This window comes from Haliotis cracherodii, unplaced genomic scaffold (genome assembly GCF_022045235.1).
Source record: "Haliotis cracherodii isolate W230 unplaced genomic scaffold, xgHalCrac1.p SCAF_4, whole genome shotgun sequence".
Taxonomy (NCBI): Eukaryota; Metazoa; Mollusca; class Gastropoda; order Lepetellida; family Haliotidae; genus Haliotis; species Haliotis cracherodii.
In genome coordinates, this window is record NW_027266297.1 from 11025061 (window position 1) to 11047606 (window position 22546).

General features: G+C 38.6%; 2 protein-coding genes across 2 annotated transcripts; one reads left to right on the forward strand and one right to left on the reverse strand.

The window, feature by feature from the left end:
* The first annotated feature begins 209 nt into the window (after positions 1–209).
* LOC139479277 (toll-like receptor 1) lies at positions 210–8081 on the forward strand. Its single transcript, XM_071262140.1, has 4 exons — positions 210–228; positions 6948–7091; positions 7433–7739; positions 7823–8081. The coding sequence occupies exons 1-4, from the start codon at positions 210–212 to the stop codon at positions 8079–8081; spliced, it is 729 nt and encodes a 242-aa protein (XP_071118241.1).
* Positions 8082–9898: 1817 nt separating this feature from the next.
* Positions 9899–20624, reverse strand: LOC139478704 (general transcription factor 3C polypeptide 6-like). The gene is made up of 5 exons (XM_071261292.1): positions 20595–20624; positions 17171–17251; positions 15403–15508; positions 14662–14769; positions 9899–13648 (listed from the first exon to the last, which is right to left on the reverse strand). Exons 1-5 carry the CDS (start codon positions 20622–20624, stop codon positions 13488–13490), a joined length of 486 nt encoding a protein of 161 aa, XP_071117393.1. The 3' UTR covers positions 9899–13487.
* Positions 20625–22546: the final 1922 nt, after the last annotated feature.

Genomic DNA, 22546 nt, shown 5'->3' on the forward strand with positions numbered 1-22546 from the left:
CGCCTCGAAATCTGTCAACTTCCTGTACACAACACTGGGCGTAACGTTCATGACGGCGCCTCCACACCCTCGCCTTACCATCAGCAAATTAAATCGGGATTCATCACTGAAGACGACTTGATTCCAATTCCTCTGAATCCATCGTAAGTGTCGTTGTGCCCACAATTGACGTTGACATCTGTGAAATTGAGTCAGAATCGGCCCGCAGTATGGCCGTCGTGCTTGAAGGTGAGCAGTTCTCAGACGGTTTCGAACAGTTTGCGCACTCAGTCTACCCCTAAACAGTTAATTTCTGGTTGATGTAGCCGTCAAAAATCGGTTACGGAGATGACGTAAGACAATCTGACGATCCTCTGCATGTGACGTCACACGTGGTCGACCTGTCCGAGGGCGATCAGCGGTGGTACCCGTTTTCTGTAGACGCGTCTGTAAATCATATACAATCCGTCGACTACAACCCATCGTCCTTGCGACTTCAGCTACGGACGTTCCCGTCTGCAACAAGCCGATGGCACGTTCACGTTGCACATTTGAAAGGCGTGGCATGACAAATGGCCTTGAAGACTTTTGTTTTCTTGTGTTTTTCTTTTTTTGTAAATGACTGCTAACAAGTATGGCTAAAAACACGTGCGGCATTATGGCCACGTGACCAGTTGCACGTGAAAAACCACTTTTGCCACTATAGTGCTGTGCACGTGATTCTGATCGATTCACCTGCACAAAAACGGGTGTTATCTGAAGACAATACGTGGCCATTACTGTTTAAATACACAATAAGGGCATGATGACTGGTCAAAATGTTAAAATTTTAGGATTGTGAAGTTTTTAATTTGGTTCAGTATATATCGTTTCGGGATATTATAACCCGTGTTCGTTTCTCAACTGATCACATAGATTGTTTAAGGTGTTTCACATAGGTGTCAAGTCTCAAGGGTCGGCTGAGAAAGCCCACGTGACAACTATTTTCATAACGTTCACGATTCCTAAAAAATCCATTGAGTGATAGATAACAATGAGCAATCAATCAACGTATTATCAGTTAACCCTTTGAACAAAGTATGTTGGTTTCACATCGGCACGCCATGATATGAGTGTATTCCCTTTGTTTTACTAAACCTAGACATGTAAACACTCACTTTTGACATATCCACTGTGCAATATAACAGTGATTATTCAATCAACGTATTTTCTGTTAATCCTTTGATGACTAGGAACGATCTGTTGATTTACAAAAAAAAGTAAATCAACTGATCATTCATCTCTTGCTTGGCTGCCACGTGCATATAACATAACACACATTTCACCTCACTTCAAACCTGGATTTAGATTTAGTGAGTGAGTTGGGTTTAACGCCGCTTTTAACTGTATTCCAGTTATATCGCGGCGTGTCAGCTTCATGTGGGAGGAAAGCCCGATCTGATGCATGTCTCAGACGTTTACCACTTCGTTGAAACCCACGAGCACGGGTATGGTGCTGACAAACCTAGAAACATAATAGGGTCGAACCGGGATTCGAACCCACAGTCATAGGTTTCTGGCGTGCCCAAGGGACGCAACTCTGCACAGCGAATCGCGGCGCCTTAGACCACTGGGACACCCGTGCCCCCGGATTTAAATTGAATGCTAACCCTAGACACAATAAATGCCAAATGGGAACCTTTGTCAGGTAATCTAAGTGGTGCTACCACTAATTGTACCTGTAATAAATTCATTAACTGAGCATCAAGTGAATGACGACAAATACACAAGTGTAGGGTTATACGAGAAAACGTGGATGACAACAAGGTAGTAGTAATCGTTTTATAGACGCAATCCGAAATCCGCAAAATGCTTTCACTGGATACGGTTTTTTTATTATCAAACTATAACCATCTGGGGTATTTCCAAATGACGACATCCGATGAGCTCCGCCGTTCTTTTTCTCTGTTTGTTTAGGCTGAAGAAATTAATTAACATGCGCCCTTTGTCGAAATCTTTATAGATCACAGTTAACCAATCAGTGTTCAAAAATGCGTAAAACAGCCTCCAAGTTTATTTAGCTGTCCTTGCAGACGGTAGCCCAGTCTCTGGTCACGCTCAGTTGCGTTGCATATCATCCGGGTACTCACGGGGGGAAAACAATAACAAAGTCAACAACTAGTCCGGGGAATTGCGTTAGATCAGTGCCCCTTTAAGATCCACCATCCCACATGGGTTTTGATCGTGTCATTTTCAAATACCGATGTGGAAATAGTTGTTTTTTCTATAATAAAACATCAACGGTTACTCAAGTTTGCGTCTGTTTTGTTTTAGACCAGAAAAAAATGTTTGGTAGCGTTTCTATTGCCTGTTAGTTTATGTCGCGGTCAACATCGTGAAAGTGGGCGGGTAGAAAGGATTTACCAACACAATATGCAGATGCTCCCTAGTCATCAATAAGAATGCTGCTAAATACGGTTAGTAGACGAAGGATAGTCGTCAAGTAAAGAACCGCTAACTTCAACAGACATCGATTTCCGAATGTGGGCATTTAAATTGGTTATGGAGTGTAATAGTGGAAGGGAGGTAACTACGTCAACCTTGTTTCAATCAACTCATTTTGGGCAGTGTTGGCGCGCGTCAGATCGTCGTGAACCGGGGCGGAACATGTCCGGTGTCAGAGGTAAGGGAACAAGAAGATAAATATATGGTGTGACTTGGACTACCGAAAAGTATTTAGTCTACTTATCGAAATTGCTTCGTTCGTAAAGTTTGCTTTTTCATGAATCTAATGATAATTAATCGCGAATGCTTGTTTTGTTTGTTTGTTTGTTTGTTAGTAGTTTAACGCCGCACTCCGCAATATTCCAGCTATATGACGGCGGAATGTTGAATGGTTTAATTATGTCAGCTAATGACCAGAAACGGTCAGATGCATCATTTAACTACATACAGACGATTTTGAATTATACATAATAGCTGGAAAGGATAGCATCAACATTTCACGCATATGATTTGTATGTTTCGTTTCGGTAACTGCGCGGCTTGAAATTTCAAATAAACCAACATGTCGACATACGTGCTATAAAACTAACCTTTCCCGTATACTTCGACAATTTCCCACTGCCGGTGTCATAGAGTGGAATTTCCCCCCTAGACTAATTTCCCCCCGATAAAAGGGCTATATAGCCAAATTTCCCACGGAAAACTGGCTATATAGCCATACTTCCCACGGAAAGCACACTATATTGCCATATTTCCCACCCGTAAAAAACACTATATAGCCAATTTTCCGCTTTGGAGTCAGATTTCCCCCATTATTAAATATATGTCTATTATCAAAAGTACCTAGATTTAAGTTGACTGATGGAGTAATGTACAAGAGAAACCATGATTAAAATCTTGTAGTTTTTTGCGCCATACATTCTTAATCTTAATAAATAGAGGATAGTTCATTTCGACAGTGAGATATGGCGGATCTGTCACTCGACAGATTTTTTATTATATATTTATTTAGTAGGGTATGTGTTGTTGTTTTTTTTATTTTGTTGTTGTGTATTTGATGTAAATCAACGAAACTAAAATCTTCCAATTGTCTTCAGTAACAATACGTTACATTGCTAGTTGAAACACACTTTGCTAGTTGATTTCTATCAGGTCTGCACTGTAAACTTGAACGGCAGTCGTTCTCCTTATCATGGTTGCAGTGACATGATATCACTTTTCTGTCACCGAGAATCCTCAGTCGCTCACTGCCAAGTATATTATAAAGTATATATACAACGTATATAGCGCATATATCTGTGCGTGCTCATGGAGTTTCTTGCCCCGATCAGAGGTCCGTATATTTTGCATTCCAGAACTTCCCAGCTACATGTGAAATATGCAACCAAAGCTGCCTGTCAGGCGCTAGAAGATTACCAATTCACATTACCATTACCACATTAACTCCTTGGTACCCATTTACTGTTTGTGGACAGAGGCATGCATGATCACTTGCCAAAGGTGACGCCGCAAGTTTTTCAACTCGTGTTTCAGTGGAAGATATATAAGTGAGAACTGTTTCAGCCATCTGTTCATTTACCAACTGATGAGCGGATTCTGTTTAGTGCACAGGGTTGTGAACTGCAGGCTATGCTTGCGACAACACTTTTAGGACCTGTACTAATGTCAGCCCTTAGGTTAAATAACTAAAATAACTAAAATAACTACAGTGGCTAGCAAAATCTCAGGATGCAAATTCAACAGTCTGGACTCTCTTTACAATCAACGTGTTTTACAGCTTACAAATAGAATTTTAGACCAACCAAATCACTTTTTATACCCTTGTTATGACGTTTTACCATCTGGAAGAAGATATCGTGTACCTTGTTTTAAATCAAATAGAGCCAAATCTTGATTTGTTCCCGTTAGTATTTTATTTTTAAATGATGAACCAAGTCAACCTGTCTCTAAATCATTGTTTAATTCTTATGTGCTTGTATTAATTCATATTTTATCTTCTTTAATAGTGCATAGTTTGTTGCTTTTTGTTATGCATGTATGTTCTGTGTGTATCTTTGTATGCATGGAGTGTTATGTAAGTTTGCATGGAGTGCTATGTATGAGTGCAGATATATGTGTTGGTCTGAAATTGTATTGTTCGTATGTATACTCTTTTCACTTCAAATATAATCCAAATTCCCCTCAGGGTAATAAAGCTTTATTCTAAATAACACTAACGAGGTTCGAACCTGGGACCTCTTGCTCTTCAGCATGATAAAGGCGACAGTGATATTTTCAGCACCATTAAAACCATAACATTGGTGAACAGAATAACAATGTAACAAGAATTTTATTCATTTTACTGAATACTAATGGAGTTTGAGTTTAAGCTGGTCCATTGCGCCAGAAACACAGGACAAAACTTTGTCCAGAAATTCTAAAATATAACTGTCTTCCACTGTTTTGCTGTTTGTTGATTCCAACACACCCTTAATCATTGCATTGTAGAAAATCACTGACGTGAAGTATTTACTAGTATCCAGCAACAGTTCATAAATAAGTTCTCTGGCATGAATAACAAGTGGCAAGTCGGAATCGTCTATGTTTTCAACACTAAATGTGTTATACAGGATTCCTAAAAGCTTGTTTTCAATTGAGACACGTTTAACTCCAATTTCTCTGTCAAATATGGCATGCAAGTAGTTCGCTTTTGCCATTGCTGTTTGATCAATGTTTTTTTGTTTTTTTATAAATTTTTATTCAGTCATATACACAGGATACATATGCACTCGAAAGGCAATACAGCTTTATGAATACAGGTACTTCTCAAGAGGATATGGTACAGGGGAGGCCTAGGGCATAATCCACATCATGGTACAGATGAAGGCATATTCATGTATACAATTAAGAAGATGCGGTATTTATGGTACATCAAATTATGTTGCAAACATCAAGTGAATAAGTTATTTTGCAGTTTGAGTAAACAAAGCCCATTTTCTGTTAAAGGCAGAGAAGTCGTTTTTCCTACGTGCAATATGATATTCAACGTCATAGATACTTCTTATTGTGTTCTTAAAAGCAACAAAGTCAACATATTCATTCTTAATACACTGGACAAAGATAAATCTTTTAGCGGCTACAATCAAATGGTTAATTAATACATCAGAGGTACCAAAGAGGAGCTCGTTGTCAGTTAGAAGGATTTTTCTATGCAAGATATGAGTCAAGTTAATACAGCAATATGACCAGAACTTCTTAACAACGTGACATTCGATATAAACATGAAAAACATTTTCTTTGTGAGTATGACACATAGAACACTCATCGTTATCAATAAGTTTCATTCTTAATAACTCACGTTTAGTAAATATTACTTTATGAATAAATCTAAACTGGAAATCCCTGAGTTTTGTGTCCCTTAACCCATGGCAATATACACTGAATATTTGATTCCATGGAAAAGAACATCCCAGCTGATTTTCCCATTTCAAACAAGATTTGGGGAGAGGGAGCAGTAGCACTAGCAGTGCAGTAGGTTATGTTTTTTAATACTGCATTGAAAAGTCTGAGGGATATTGGGGAAATTCTGCTATATAGCCATACTTCCCCCTTGTGTTAAGGGGGAAAATCTGACTATAAAGCGGAAATATGGCTATGTAGTCTTTTTTCCCCGGGGGGAATTTAGGCTAGGGGGGAAATCCCACTCTCTGACACCGGGTCGAAAACGGAGTGGTCACGGTAACCCGGCAAACCTGCATCTTCAATTTCTTGAAACAGTGTGTTTTGAACATTAGCTCTTTAGATGGTAAAGATTGTTGCAAAGTGTCACACTTAACGAGAGCGTTACAACCTGCACCCTCACTCGCCATATGTTACGAAGGAATTCTGGAGAACCAAAGCCAGAACAACGGTCAAGACGCTAGAACAGACAAATGTTATAAATGAGAAAACCTTTTGAAGACTATCATATATTTTTTCAACACATATATCTTCTATACTTAATAATGATGATAATGTTGATGATGATAACAAGTAAAGTAAATTAGATATTTACACCAAACCTGTGGGTATGTTCCGGAAAAGAATATAGGTCTCCATCAACCTACATGCTTGTCGCAGAGCTCCAGATAAGCTGCGTATCTGCGTAAAATACGCATCAGAAATGCAGAAATATGCAGTAAAATACAATCCAAGCGTATCAAATACGCAACGAACATTACAGATACGCTACAAAAATAAAACTTGTGCGTATCATCAAAATATTGTGAAGTAACCCTGCGTATTCGATTAGCAGTACAAACAGTAATAAGTACATAAATATTAAAATGAATATGAAAGTGATGGAAGAAATGACAACTACTGGTGCTTTCACTGAGTCGAGGAGACTTCAGTGGGGTCCATCCTCTTTTTGTCTATGGTCGTAAAGAATGTTGTTACTCTCGTCAGATAAAACATCAGCATTCTCAGAATACGAAAAGTAGCATATGTGTACTTGTCATTTGTAGATGGAAAGGAATTTGATGCCTTCATATCGTACAAGTCCTCACCAGAAGATGAGACGTTCGTTTATAGGACTTTGTATCCCGAGCTGGAAAAACAACGGGGCTCCAAGCTGTGTTTACATCAGAGAGATTTTGTCCCAGGAGAAAGTATGTAAAACGTAGTTAGCATGTAAATGTGCGTGGATCCAATAAACGTAGCTTGAGTTTTCAAGGTTCTTTTCGTTTCAAGCAAGTAACTTTTAAGAATTTTAGAAAATGAAATCTGAAACTCCTACATTATGGCCAACTTTCCAGAAAATGATCTCATCCCCGTAGAATGTACTGGCTCAAATACTTTAAATAAATTCTTGTCCTTTCTAAGACGTCCTCTGAAATATGAGTGAACTTAAAAGAATTCTCCCGTTTTCTATTTGTATGTTTCATACTCGGAATGACCTTGACCTCTTCTTGAAGAACATATCTTTATGCCATTCCTGTATGTGTTTCAGCTATAGCAAACAACATCCTATGGGCCATCGAGAAAAGTCGGAGAACGATTCTGGTTCTGTCCCCGAAATACATGGAGAGTGACTTCACCAGGTTTGAGTACCAAGTTGCACACAATGAGATGCTGAAGCAGAAACACAAGGTCATCCCTCTCCTTCTGGAAGACATCAGTGAACAGAACCATCTCACAGACAGAACCCTCACCAGCATCCTAAAGTCGATCACCTACATAGAGTGGCCTCGGAACGGAGAAGAGAATAAGCTCAAGACATTCTGGCGAAGGCTTGAACTCTCTATGCCCAAAAGGAAGTTCAGGTCCATTGAAGATGGCGGGACAGACACTAAAAAACATCAAGGCCTATATCTTATCCAAATTCTGCTTTTGAATCCAGTCCGGAATCTTTCAATCTGGAACGAAGTGGGGAAAAGTCAGAAAAAGGGTTTTTTAAGATACAAGATAACTTTCAAGGAATACAGGATCCAACCAAGGACGATTTGGAGAAGATTGATCTGGTGGTAGAAACTGAAGAAAGTAAGAAGCCATCGAGCAGTAAGAACCTGAAGGACTTCTTCGCAGAACCATGTAATGATGATGTGTTTAATGCAATGCGCGAAAGTTCAGAGAGACTGGAACAAACTTTAGAGGTGTGACGTCACATTCTGGACACAGTCGTATCAAAACTTAATTAACTTTTGAGCACGTTCTCATTCCTGTCATCTTTCAAATGAGTAATTGTCCCGTTCTCTTGACTCGAAAACTTGACAACTCATAATCACAATATGCATGACTTCTGGCGTGCATTTTGTAGGGGACACGGGTGGCCCTGTCGTCTAAAGCGTCGAAATTCACTGTGCAGAGTTGAGTCCGATGGAGACACGCTAGAACCCTATGACAGTGGGTTCGAATCCCGTTTCGAATTATGTTTCAAGTTGGGTGTGCACCATACCCGTGCTCATGGGTTTCACAAAAGTAGTAAACGCCTGAGACCACTTCAGTTTGATACAACCGGATTCTGGGAGTATAAGAAGTTAAGAGTTTATTCTTTATAAAAGGAATCACGACAGAATGATTGCATAGATGGTGAAAACGGGTGTCATCACTGATGTTCTGTGATCCATTCACGTAATTATCATAGCTATTTTGCCTTCTACTCCCAATGGAATCTGCTTTGGCGGATAAACAAGACTGGTTATTCTCGGGTGTTGACGTCTTATATGTATGTGGTAACCTGTATTCAAACTTTAACATGGCGTCCAGGCTAATCATATTGAACCAGGACAACCAAGGCGTGATTGTCAGAGCATCACACAACCAGCCTGGGTGTTGACGTCTTATATGCATGTGGTAACCAGTATTCAAACTTTACCGTGGCGTCCAGGCTAATCATATTGAACCAGGACAACCAAGGCGTGATTGTCAGAGCATCACACAACCAGCCTGGGTGTTGACGTCTTATATGCATGTGGTAACCAGTATTCAAACTTTACCATGGCGTCCAGGCTAATCATATTGAACCAGGACAACCAAGGCGTGATTGTCAGAGCATCACACAACCAGCCTGGGTGTTGACGTCTTATATGCATGTGGTAACCAGTATTCAAACTTTACCATGGCGTCCAGGCTAATCATATTGAACCAGGACAACCAAGGCGTGATTGTCAGAGCATCACACAACCAGCCTGGGTGTTGACGTCTAATATGTACGTGGTAACCAGTATTCAAACTTTACCATTGCATCCAGGGTAATCATATTGGACCAGGACAACCAAGGCGTGATTGTCAAAGCATCACACAACCAGCCTGGGTGTTGACGTCTTATATGCATGTGGTAACAAGTATTCAAACTTTGCCATTGCGTCCAGGGTAATCATATTGGACCAGGACAACCAAGGCGTGATTGTCAAAGCATAAGACAACCAGCTTGGGTGTTCCAGTGTCGTGTCAATGAGAAGAAAGTGAACTTAAATATTTCGTGACTGGTGTTTGGTGATAACATTGAGGAAGTCCTTATACATCCTTTTTTCGGGAAAAGTGGAAATAGTTTATCACAAGAGTCATCAGGAGATGACATATCCCCCCAGTCTGGTGCAATTCGGAAATGGAGTTTGGCTACTAGTACCCCTTTCTTGGTTCATTGCCATTGGATACCTTCAGTTAAGTGAAGAAACATATATTAGTATTTTTCAATATCCCAAATCATCAAAGGGCACCTGTTTACCACTTGACTTATCTGTATAGCAAGTTTCATCCAGAAAGAGTCAACGGTTATGTAGATTCCGCTCCCGAAATGAGCACTAATTTCATTGCAACTCATCATACAAACTTTACAAAAATTTAAACAAATGGAAAATGTACCAAATCATCAAAAGACACCAGTTCACCACCTGACTGATTCTGTTTAGTAAGACATGCTGATCGCTATTTCCTCAGTTTTTCAAAGGAAGGAAACTTTAGCATTACATATTAATTGCGTTTATCACAATACATATCTCTGAAACAAAAACTATCAATCCGGAATTTGCAGTCATGACTCTAACAAAACACACATAAATGCCAGCTCAGTTGACACTTGACCGATAGCATGTTTATTTATCCTTCATAGATATATATCTACATGTAACCATTTTCAAACTAGACCATATGTGGAGGAGTGTTTGAGTAGATAAATGTAGGTTTCAAATATGAAAATAGAGATTCAGTTCGGATTTCTGTAAGTGGCAGCTTCTGCGCAGGCCATTTTAAATTGTACATGAAAAGAATGGCTTGTTGTAGCATACACATGTAATTTTATATTGATAAGTTCATTACATTAGAAGGGCTTTTTCAGATCTGTGCTGTTGGGTGGGCGAGGACCAATGCCATGGTTAAGCTAACTTTCCCATGGTCGACAACTTTGGAGGACATACTGGCCCATACTACTACAGCACAACCAATACTGATGATACTTTTTGTTCCGCAAATCTCTATCATATATTGGTGTTCGGATGTTTCAATTATAACCAATGAATAATCCAGGTTGCAAACTTATCTCAAACCTGTTTTTTAATTAAAATATATATTTTCATCTGAACACTAAATTGTTTCGGTTTATGCATCAATGAGCAATGGAGGCATCTGACGGCCCAACGCGCATGTCCCTGTCCATATCCTACACATACACACATCATTCCAAAGCCCAGTTTGCTCATATGTACATCTGTGCAGATACAACAGGTACCAAAAGCCACCAAGATCAATATTGGTGGCAATACTGACAACGAGCTCCTTTTTGGTACCTCTGATGTATAAATTAGCCATTTGATTGTAGCTGCTAAAAGATTTATCTTTGTCCAGTGTATTAAGAATGAAAATGTTGACTTTGTTGCTTTTAAGAACACAATAAGAAGTATCTATGACGTTGAATATCACATTGCACGTAGAAATAATTACTTCTCTGCCTTTAACAGAAAATGGGCTTTGTTTACTCAAATTGTAAAATAACTTATTCACTTGATGCTTGCAACATAATCTGATGTACCATAAATACCGCACCTTCTGAATTGTATACATAAATATGCCTTCATCTGTACCGTGCTGTGGATTATGTCCTATGCCGCCTCTGTACCACATCCTTTTCCCAATTACCTTTATACATGAATATGTACTGTTATTCGACTGTACCTGTATCCTGTGTATATGACTGAATAAAAAATATTATAAAAAACAAAAGACATTGGTGGCAATACTAAAAATAGGACCAAACTTCTGGAGGCTTGTTTAGACACTTTCGGGCTGGAACAATCAGTGCAGTTAATGGATCATAGTTCTTTTGGTATCAGTTTTGTCTAAATTGCAAAATTTGAGGGGTGGATCCAATACTTACAAGTATTGGCCAAAGGAAAGTCAGGTTAGTCTTCTTCCTTGTTACTTTACGATTAACACATCTGAGGGGAAAGTTGTCCTAATATTGGTTAAAATAGACTGATTTGAGCATAGTACATGTCTTGTTTGTTTGTTGTTAAGGCCGCACTCAGCAATATTTCAGCTAGACCAGACAGTCCAGTGGTTCGCATCATAAGTATCGATCAAAGCTTAATTCGTATTCTTCAGATGTTATGGGGGCAGCTGGGTATCCTAGTGATTTTAAAGGCCAAGGTTCGATTCCCCATATGGGTCCAAAATGTGAAGCCCATTTCTGGAGCCCAAATGATATTACAGGAATGTTGCTAAAAGCGACTTAGGTTCAGATGTTTTAAGATTTTTATCATATTCTTTATACCATATGTACACAAGTGAGTTGAAATCGGGTTTAACGTCGCATCTAATTTTATTGCACTTATATAGTGACGTGTGTAAGTGTGTGTGTGTGTGTGTGTGTGTGTGTGTGTGTGTGTGTGTGACTCTCAGCCGAAAAGTCCTTGTTTTAGGCCCTTGATGTCGAGCGCCACACAGGGTAACAACAAGTACCATCTTTGAACACTCTGCGCGCGGACGCTCTACCACTAGACCACGGAGGCGGTCCATATGTACACAAAGAAATGTTATTTTGGATTTATCTGACGCGTTTAACAATTATATTCCAGGAACACTACTGTTCATCATTATTAAATCCCAATGAGAAGACTTGTGATTTCTATTTGAGTATCAAGTGTCTCATCTTACCAGGACATATGCCATTTGACAATTTGGAAAGAGATGGTCAGTCATGGTTAGAAAAGATAGGCTTGAGTGGATTCTCAAAGTCAGACCTGTTGTCTACATAAGCTTCCGGGCCTCAGTCATGGCTTTTATGACCATGCTTCCTTATCGTATCTATATTGAGTCACTCCTTGGTCCTATTGTCTGGGGGTGAATATTCGTCCCGAGGTTCAACCAAAGGACACTTGTTTATTATTTGACGAACACGAACCAGTTCGGATGAATATTAATGAGTGTGATCGAGAAAAAAACATTGGGAGAAGAGTGGGTTTGGTAAATAACCCAAAATTAACTGTGAACAGTCGGTGTGGGAACCGGGGTCAGAATAGGTTCCCAGCAACCTATGATTGTCCTATGAGGCGCCTAAATGGACGGGGTAGTCAGGCTTGGTGATTACTGTCATTGGACACAGAAGGCGTCATTCATTACTCATAACATCAATCACTGGATTATCTGGCCAAGGCTAGATTATTAACAGGTCCCCGCCATATTTCTTGAATAGTACTGATATCTGTGTTTGTTTGTTAAACGCCTCACTTAGCAATATTCCAGCTATATGACAATCCAGAGTCAGACAATCCAGTAATTCACATCATGAGCATCGATCCATGCAATATGGATACCATGACATACAACAAACAAGTCAGCGAACCTGCCCACCCAATCCCGTTAGTCTCTCACAAGCATAGGCTGCTGAAGACCAAATCTAACCTGGATCTTCAAGGGTCAATGAACATGTACTATATCTTTGATCAGTTGTGGAAAGGGTGTTGTTATTCATATACACGAGTACATGACCAATAACACAGATAAGCCCACATAACATGATGTGCATCAACTGTACAAACGTTTGTTTGCCACATCAGTGTCCTTTCATGAATGCCAAAACAATTGTTCATGACAATTAAATACATAAATTAAATACGAATGGATAGCTCATATTTCCTTTGCGTTACAGTTGGCATAAGACAACAATTGTGCCTAAGTGGTCCTGACCCAAATACTTGTGTAGCTGTAAAAGCGTAAGTCGATATGGAACCTTTCCAGCTTCACTGAAGTCTTGACAAGACCCCCAAAGTCACCCTACTGCATCATACACTTACGCCCAAACTAGACACACAGTCAAACCTGTCCAACTGTTCTACAAAAAATATCTTGCAGCTGGTTCCAGAAATGATGGAAAAAAATCATAGCATCCAGCTTTGTCCAGGTGATGTTATTGTCTTGTCATGGTTCATCTATGAAACAAGTAATTCCAACCTCAGATGTTGATGCAGCAAATGGCTTTGTGCCAGGAACAAGATGGAGATGGAGAATGGGATGAAGACTACGACTGAGATACGCAAAAGCCAGAAACTATGGCAGCAAGTGTCTTTGAGTCAGGAGCCAGTTGATGTTTGAGTTATCTGGACACCAGACGTTGAGGCAACAGGGGTGTCTGTACTTTCAGCAGGATCTGTGTCAGGTTCCATGTCCTCTGCATCCTCCTCTGCCCCATCTGTGTCATGTTCATCTTCATCCTGAATGTTTTGTGTGTGTGCTGCAGTTAAAAAAAGATCTTTCAGGAAAGCCCTCTGTTTGAAGTAAACCAGAACTTGAAATATACCAACGCACTTTGAAAAAGCATAATTGAATTCATGTAATGTTTGGCAAAATGGCTACAAAAATCAAAAGAGTATTTAGGAATGAGATAATCAAACACAACAATGTCGTTGCTGGGGTTCGAATCTCCCCCAATGTGTTTCCATGGAGAAATGCACAAAAAACACATCTTGTCTGATGCTTGATGGCATGATTGCTGTTTTTCAAAGCACTGTTTAGCCATATCAAGAGCACCAGTGAAGTTCCGGGAATGAATAGGTCTTCAACAACCCATGCTTGCCATAAAAGGCAACTACGCTTGTCGTAAAAAGACTAACGGGATCAGGTGGTCAGGCTCGCTGACTTGGTTTATGCATGTCATCGATTCCAGTTGCATGGATCGATGTTCATGATGTCAATCACTGGATGGTCTGGTCCAGACTCGATTATTTACAGACTGCCATCATATAGATGGAATATTGCTGAGTGCGGCATTAAACAACAAACCAACAAACCCAACCAATCATATCAAGAGCCAAAGTAGGCCAAGTTATCTCAGTTGCTGATAACAGAATATAGATTCCACAAATGTAAAATGTAAAACAGTCGGAGTAGGTACTCTCTGCAATGAAAGGTTTCTGTATTCATTAGATGATAGGTAGCTAATCTGACTTACCTGAAGTGAGTAAGTGAGTTAGGAGATAAACATTCTGTGTTTTCAAAACAGCTAGGTAGATTTAACTAAGTCAAATTGAACAGGGAACTGAAAGTGTAGTGAATGAGTATTTATTTGAGGAGTATGCGTGGTCAGTCAGCTGAATGGGAGGAAAAGGAAAACAAGACGTAACATGTGTCCAACCCATGAGGACAGATATGGTGGAACCATTCTCTCACTTTCACACACGGAGAACTGTATTGTCTGATGACTGATCTGATGTATTGTATGAACATGCTGGATATTCACACACTTACTCTCTGCAATGTTCTTGCTCTGGAGGAATGCCCTCTTCATCACCAGCTTCTTGCGAGTGGAGCACATATACTCCAGGTCCTTCAAATCCGAATCAGGCACTGATGAATCTAAATTACAAAGGGTGAGTTAAAATTTTACATTGCACCGGGAAGATTTTAGCCACACAAGGACAAATTATAAAGAGTATAAAGGGGACAAAAGTCTTTCACATCCCATCTCTTTTAAATATGAGCATAAAATCCCAAAAAGTAATCAGGTAGGTCATAAACCTCATTATACTAAACAAGATTAATCCTAAAGCTTGTGTTTGATTGTTTGTTGTTTAATGCCACACTAAGCAATATTCCACTTAATCAACAGTGGTGTGTAGATAAACAAGTCTTGACCAAGCAATCCAGTGATCACCTGATCCCATAAGTCGCCTCTTACGACAAGCATGGGTTGCTTATGACCAATTCTAACCTGGATCTTCACTGGCATAAAGCTTGTGTTTTATCACAGCTGTGCTTGTTATCAAATAAACACTGAATTATAAGCAAGGTCCCACTCTGTCAGGGTACAATGTCACACAATCGACTAGGGCACCAAACCTTCCCACCAGATGCATGTAATCACCACTCAAAACAAACCTAGGTTGATGAAGGTGCCTGATGAAGAGGATACACAATGGAGGGTTGATCATATTATTGGTTCTTCATTCAGTAGTCAGCCCATCTTCTCCCAACATTCTAATGACTCACCAGCAGATATTCCTTGAAATATCATGGCTGTTCCAACTGAATCTTCATATTCCCCAGAAAAGACATAGTTTTCAATTTGGAGAACAGGCCTATCAGTATCTATACCCTGAAACAAAATGAAAAACAATATATGTACACAGCAGAGAAATAGTGTATTTTTCAGAAAAAACATATTTGATATCTCACTCAACATGCTCAAGCGAAATAACATTCTATGCCAGAACTATTTTCAGTCTGTCGCAGTGTGTTGCTATGGTTTTCAGAGTAAGATCGAGAGGATGTGTTAAAAAGTACAAAGTCTTCTTTCCATACCCCTTACCACAAAGGCAAAAGTAACGGTGATCATATATATTTTTACAGAGAAAATGCAGATGATGATGCTACGAACCAAATGTCTTCACAGAATGATCAATCTTCGGTGCACATAACAACTTTTGTGTCTTTTTATTATGTCTCCCGCTAGTAATATACATGTAGTCCCTATTATAAAATTTAAAATGCTATAGAAAAATTCTATGTCTACATCACTATCAGCAGAGCTCCAGATAAGCTTTTGGTGTTGTTGGTATTTTACCCATGCACTTTAAAATCATTGGGTATCAGTAATTCTATTTGGGTATTCAAATTTCTGTTACCCACTAGTTTTTACACATGTGGGTATTTAAGTTAAATATTTAAAAACACTATTCATCTAGTCCCTGCAAACTGGTGTCGTGTGGGTTCGAGAGCTTGATAGGACTCAAAAATACCACGATACTTCCACAAGAAAGTGTGATGGCAAATGATCATGATGTAACTGTCATCATGGAGTTTGGCAAGGTTGACGGAATGCCCGTTTATAATTTCAAAATAAGTTGCTGATTTGCTAATCGATTACACAGGGTTACTTCACAATATTTTGATTATACGCACAAGTTTTATTTCTGTAGCTTATCTGTAATGTTCGTTGCGTATTTGATACACTTGGATTTTATTTTACTGCGTATTTCTGCATTTCTGATGCGTATTTTACGCAGATACACAGCCTATCTGGAGCTCTGCTATCAGTGATTCAAGAGTCCACCTGCAGTTTTAGCTCCACAACAAATAAACTTTCATATAAATGAATAAATGATTGACATAGCTATTTATCATGATTTAAATTCATTTTTATTTTGACGGACCTGCTGTGGAAAAGGGTGGAAACAAATAAATCTGTGAAACCTAAAATTAAAAAAGTGTGAAACAAAAGTCTATTTCATAGAAAGGCTATCATCCTTGACCATCTCCATTTTGAAATGATAAACACCATGGAATATTTTGCCACCAAAGATTTATTTAAAGCCTGATTTTAATGACATGATGATACGCTTCTACCATAATCAAATGACTGAAATCTTGATACACATGATACAGTACTTTTATTTCATATACGTTGATATGCTTCTTTTTGCAGGTGAATCACAACCATTTGTTTGCAAATTTCAGAGACTGAAGATGGAATAATTCAGGTCAGAAACAGAGGCTATAGGGCACTGTGAATGTTATGCTATTAAAAGTCAACCAGGAAATACTAGAAAATCTGAGTAAGCTGGTTGTTTAACTGTATTGTTTAGCATTTTAAATTTGTTATTATTCACATGTTTTTACACAAAATAATTTGTAATGTAATGTATCACGTTACAGGGGTTGTAAATTGATGCATTGTTTTAGGACACAATACTGTGTGGCCATAACCTTACATGTAGTGATATATGCTCACATGAGGCTACAGATTATATATACCTACCAATACTTCACATTTGAGATTGTCTTTCTTCAGGGTTTCGCTGTCGATCAGACCCGACAGCTCGGCCACAACCAGCGTCTCCTGAAGACATAAAACAACAGCTGCATAATACATCAATTCAGTATTCCAAACACTGAAAATAGAAACATAGTTTATCATACCTCCATGTCAGAATGAGCAGATCTGACTGGTCCACGTGATCTTGATAAAATACTGTGTACCCCGCCTTGGAGGGGAATAAATTTCTCAGAGGGGAAATAAATATCTTATACTACAGGTTGCACATACATTTCTGAGAGACAGCCTAAATCCTTAATACCCTGCTTCCAAGCAAAAAGCTGCATGCTTTTTCCCAGCCAGTGGATGTCACATAACATAGCCCAAGCTAACCTCAGCTCAATCGAGAAGCTGTTTTTTATCAATTTGGAATTTACTTGAATTATATGTACATGGGGGTACATGGGGTTTTATGCTACAACTTATTATGTGTGTGTATGTAGTAGTGCTTTAAAGGGGCACTGATCTAACGCCATTCCCCGGACTGGTTGTTGCCTTTGTTCTGGTTTTTTCCCCCGTGAGTACCCGGATGATACGCAACGCAACTGAGCGTGACCAGAGACTGGGCTACCGTCTGCAAGGACAGCTAAATAAACTTGGAGGCTGGAGGCAATATTTGTTTTACGCATTTTTGCATAAACACTGATTGGTTAACTGTGATCTATAAAGATTCGACAAAGGGCGCATGTTAAATAATTTCTTCAGCCTAAACAAACAGACAAAAAGAACGGCGTAGCTCATCGGATGTCGTCATTTGGAAATACCCCAGATGGTTATAGTTTAATACTAAAAAAAGTATCCATGCAGTGAAAGCATTTTCGGATTTCGGATTGCATAATACGATTACTACTCCCTTGTTGTCATCCACATTTTCTCGTATAACCCTACACTTGTGTATTTGTCGTCATTCACTTGATGCTCAGTTAATGAATTTATTACAGGTACAATTAGTGGTAGCACCACTTACATTACCTGACAAAGGTTCCCATTTGGCATTTATTGTGTCTGGGGTAATTATTCAATCTAAATCCAGGTTTGAAGTGAGGTTATGTAATATGCACGTGGCAGCCCAGCAAGAGATGAATGATCAGTTGATTTACTATTTTTGTAAATCAACGGATCGTTCCTAGTCATCAAAGGATTAACAGAAAATATGTTGATTGATTAATCACTGTTATCTTGCACAGTGGATATGTCAAAAGTGAGTGTTTACATGTCTAGGTTTACTAAAACAAAGGGAATACACTCATATCATGGCGTGAAGTGCCGATGTAAAAACAACATACAATTTGTTCAAAGGGTTAACTGATAATATGTTGATTGGTTGCTCATTGTTATCAAACTCAATGGTTTTTTTAGGAACCGTCGATGTAATGAAAATAGTTGTCACGTGGCCTTTCTCAGCCGACCCTTGAGACTTGACACCCGAAACGATATATATCTTTTAGAATATTTGATAGTTACAGAGACACGTGACATCGAATAAGTTATTTTGTATAGCTGCAGACGAGTGGGATATTATTCCTTTGTGTGGATATTCACGGATACATTCCTCGAACAAGGAAGCTGCCTAAAATTTATACACATAAATTTGGTAGGTTGTAATTATGGTATTTGCATTTTGTTTTCCTTCATTTGAACCGATTCGTACTTGTTTTTCTACGTCTTGGTTGGGAAATTCTTCAATGCGCGATAGACGTTGTTTTCACAGGTCATTTCCTTAGTAAGCGTGTATAGATTACCGTCAATTTGTAAAATGTGATTCTCTCAGGCAATTTATAAAATGTGTATATATTTCAGTCATTTTGACTAAAAAATCTGTCCAGATTGATTAAGACAATCAAAAGGGCCTACAAACATCACAACAGATTACTATATAGGATTAGAAGCCAAACAACATAGAAATGTACTTTTCAACGTAACATTTTCAGTCTCTTGGTGATGACATTAAACATCAAACTGTTTGGAATTCGTTATCATAATAATACAGATGGAAATGTTTTTTCAGTCACTTTGTAAAATAACTGAATATTTAGACGTTTAATAAATATGTTACACATTTTGACAGTAAAAAAATATACACACTATAAAAAAAGCAATGCTCATGCAGGTGAAATATTTACTTTGTGTTGCAAGTCAAAATAGTGTAAACGAAAATCGCAAAATTACCAAGCAAGTGACTTATCAAAACTTCGTCACCATTATCGATGCTACCCACAAAGATGCCTACATTTCCTTATTATCTCAAAAACTGTGTTTCATTTTGTTGATCAATGTGACCATACGCTCTTATTACTACCGGTATCCATAAAAGTGACTATTGCGCTTACGAATGGCGCAACAGAGGTCGCGAGCTAGTCTAGATTTCTGCTCTACATCCGGGTACTCACTGGGAAAAAAACAATAACAAAGGCAACAACCAGTCCCGGGGAATTGCGTTAGATCAGTGCCCCTTTAAGATCTTGTATTCATTATGTTCAAGGACTCCATGGCATGAAGGGGGTCAAAGGTGTTTGGCTAAAAAAAAATATATTGTAGCCAGGGTATATACACAGGGTGTTTCAGAGAAGTGTATCAATCAACTGGCTCCATAACTGTTTTAAAGAAGAAAAGAGAATCCAGTACTCATGGTAGTCCTTCCAGATATTCACTAGGAGTTAGTAGGGCAGTTGGATAGCCTGGTAGTGAAACTCTTAAAGCTTGGATCATCCTGCCGAAGACCTGGGTTCAATTCCCCATTTGGGTACAATAGGTGAAGCCCTTTTCCCTGCCATTATACGATAAGAAAACACTATATGATCATGATGATGCCGAAGGAAATTTGGGTTACATCAGCACAAGACCTCAGCTTATTAATAAACACACATACAAATAAATAACATCACAAACGTAATTAATTTTAATGTTGCACAAGCAAATACACGCTCAACAATTACTTATCGCAAAACGTATTATGAAACCTGGTATTAGTCGGTATGAATAAATTCCGGGCCCTGAGATGCCTTTGATTTTATTCGCCATGTTACAGATTTTGTTGCGAACAAGACAGGTTTCCAGCTAATGATGTTAAAAGGCAGAATACTGAAAACTTAAAACAGATCCTAACATTGTGTTTTTTTTGTTGATGTGAGAGGTCTTTCCCAACGACAAACCGTCTGATAAATATATCAGGTCTGGTCCGGATATTTGTAAATCTTGTATGGCGCAAAATGACAAAAAGATCATTATATCAAGATGTCAATTAACTGACAGTTCCATGATGCCATGCTACCTGCATACGCTGAACATACTAATAACAACTTTCTGAAAATCAAAGCAAAATTCTACTCGTGACGAATTCAATATAATTACAGAAAGGCGACCATACCTCTTCCCACTCGCCGTATTCCTCCTCCATTTTGTAAATGTTACTACGAAAAGTGTACCTTCATAACGAAAACGGAATAGTTAAACATGCACGTTGATATTTCAAACTGAGAATAATAGCACTTACTATCGACCAAAGAAAGATGCAATTAAATTTGTCAGAGGCAACCCTAGTTTAAGGCATGATTAGATATATATAATTACGCCATGGCGCGATATCGAGCTAATTTAGCATAGCGTACGTAAAATATCCCTCATCCGACTCGAAGGTATCAAGACTATTCTCATAAAATATTATGAGCTCAAGATGTATAGAGAACTAAAGAAAGTTTAAAGAAACAACTGTCAATGATAAATGTATTGTCAGCAGTGTATGTGAAACTGTCCAGACGGGAAAATGCTATACCACCTTCAAAAGATATATACCGTCATATAATTATAGAATTTACCATAGGACATATTATAAATTTAAAAATTAGATTTTTTAGCGTTGCCGACCGCGCACTGACACTTTTGACTAACATCGGTTTTGTTTGTCGTATTGCATCATCATTCCTACTAAAGAAAATAACCTTCAGGTAGTAAGATAGTAATACAAGTTGTTGGCGGAGCCAGAACGTTGAATATGTAAATAAAATCATACATTTTACGCCTCAAACAGTGACATCCAGAAGGAATGAATATTGTTTATCATCCAAAACTTTCTTACACACCTGTGGGTGAGAAACCCATTTGAGATAACTGGTATCAAACATATGTGTGAGATCAAATTCCAGGACCGTGATTGGCTACTCCATGGTGATGACATGGGGTCAGATGATGACGGACTACTTTCCTGAGTGTAAGTCATTCATAAGTAGCTCGTGCATCAGTCGAATGTTCACCTACGTCTGTATTGAACAGCAAGACCGTGTAATTAATAATAAAAATAAACAAACTCGTCTTCGTCTGCGAGTTTGTTTGTTATTATTATCAGTTACATTGTCTGTTGTTATGGCAACATTATCGGGTTTTTCAGAGTGTAAACCCCCTGGATGCCACAGCGACACATATGTCCCTTCTCTTCAACCCTCACTTCGAAATCGAATAATATTCACAATACATCACGCAGAATCTTCACAGTTTTTGATTCCCCCTTCTATTTATCATTTACTGTCATTTTAGGCAATTCAAAATTACTGAAAGTGACTGAAAGTTAGGTACATTGTAAATCTCGCCAAATCACAATTCACGGCGTTATATAAATATTTACTGTGTGTTTAGAAATCTAAATATCGGATATTAACTCGAATAATTAAAGTAGAAAAATAGTATATTAGTGATCATGGGTATCACATCACTAATGACAATTCTGAAACGTCGCTGATAAGCCTAGAATCGTTTAGAATGTTTTGGAAAATACGCATATACGAACGCCGTATTGTACGTTCCGCCATATTGGATTGTTTACAAAATGCCGGTTATGAGACGCCTATTCGATCAGGTATATTTCAAACTCAGCTGCTATACATGCATCCCTGAATTCCTCATACATTTTCGAAACAACGGATAAATGGTCTTTGTCACCAATGCAAGTTATCTAGATGAAATCATGCAATATAAATTAGGTATGGAAACGAAAACTGTGCTCGGAAAACTGTACTTGCTGAAATGTAAACAAAGCAAAATTCAGATTTTTACACTGTGTAGCATTTTTAGAGGTACTTCAGACTAATTGTTGCAAACATTGGCTCCATCACGCGTTTGAGAATATTCATAGGAAGAGTATCGTTGCACTAATTATGGAATTACACATATATACAATACAATGATGTGGTAAATTCAACAGAAGACGTAAAAGTTTCCGTCCTGTGTGACGCCATGACTGACGCTAAATCACGCACAACGATAACGGTAGTTGTCTGCATTTCTGACTAATTCTCTTTGATACATTGGAAAACATGGTAAACAAAT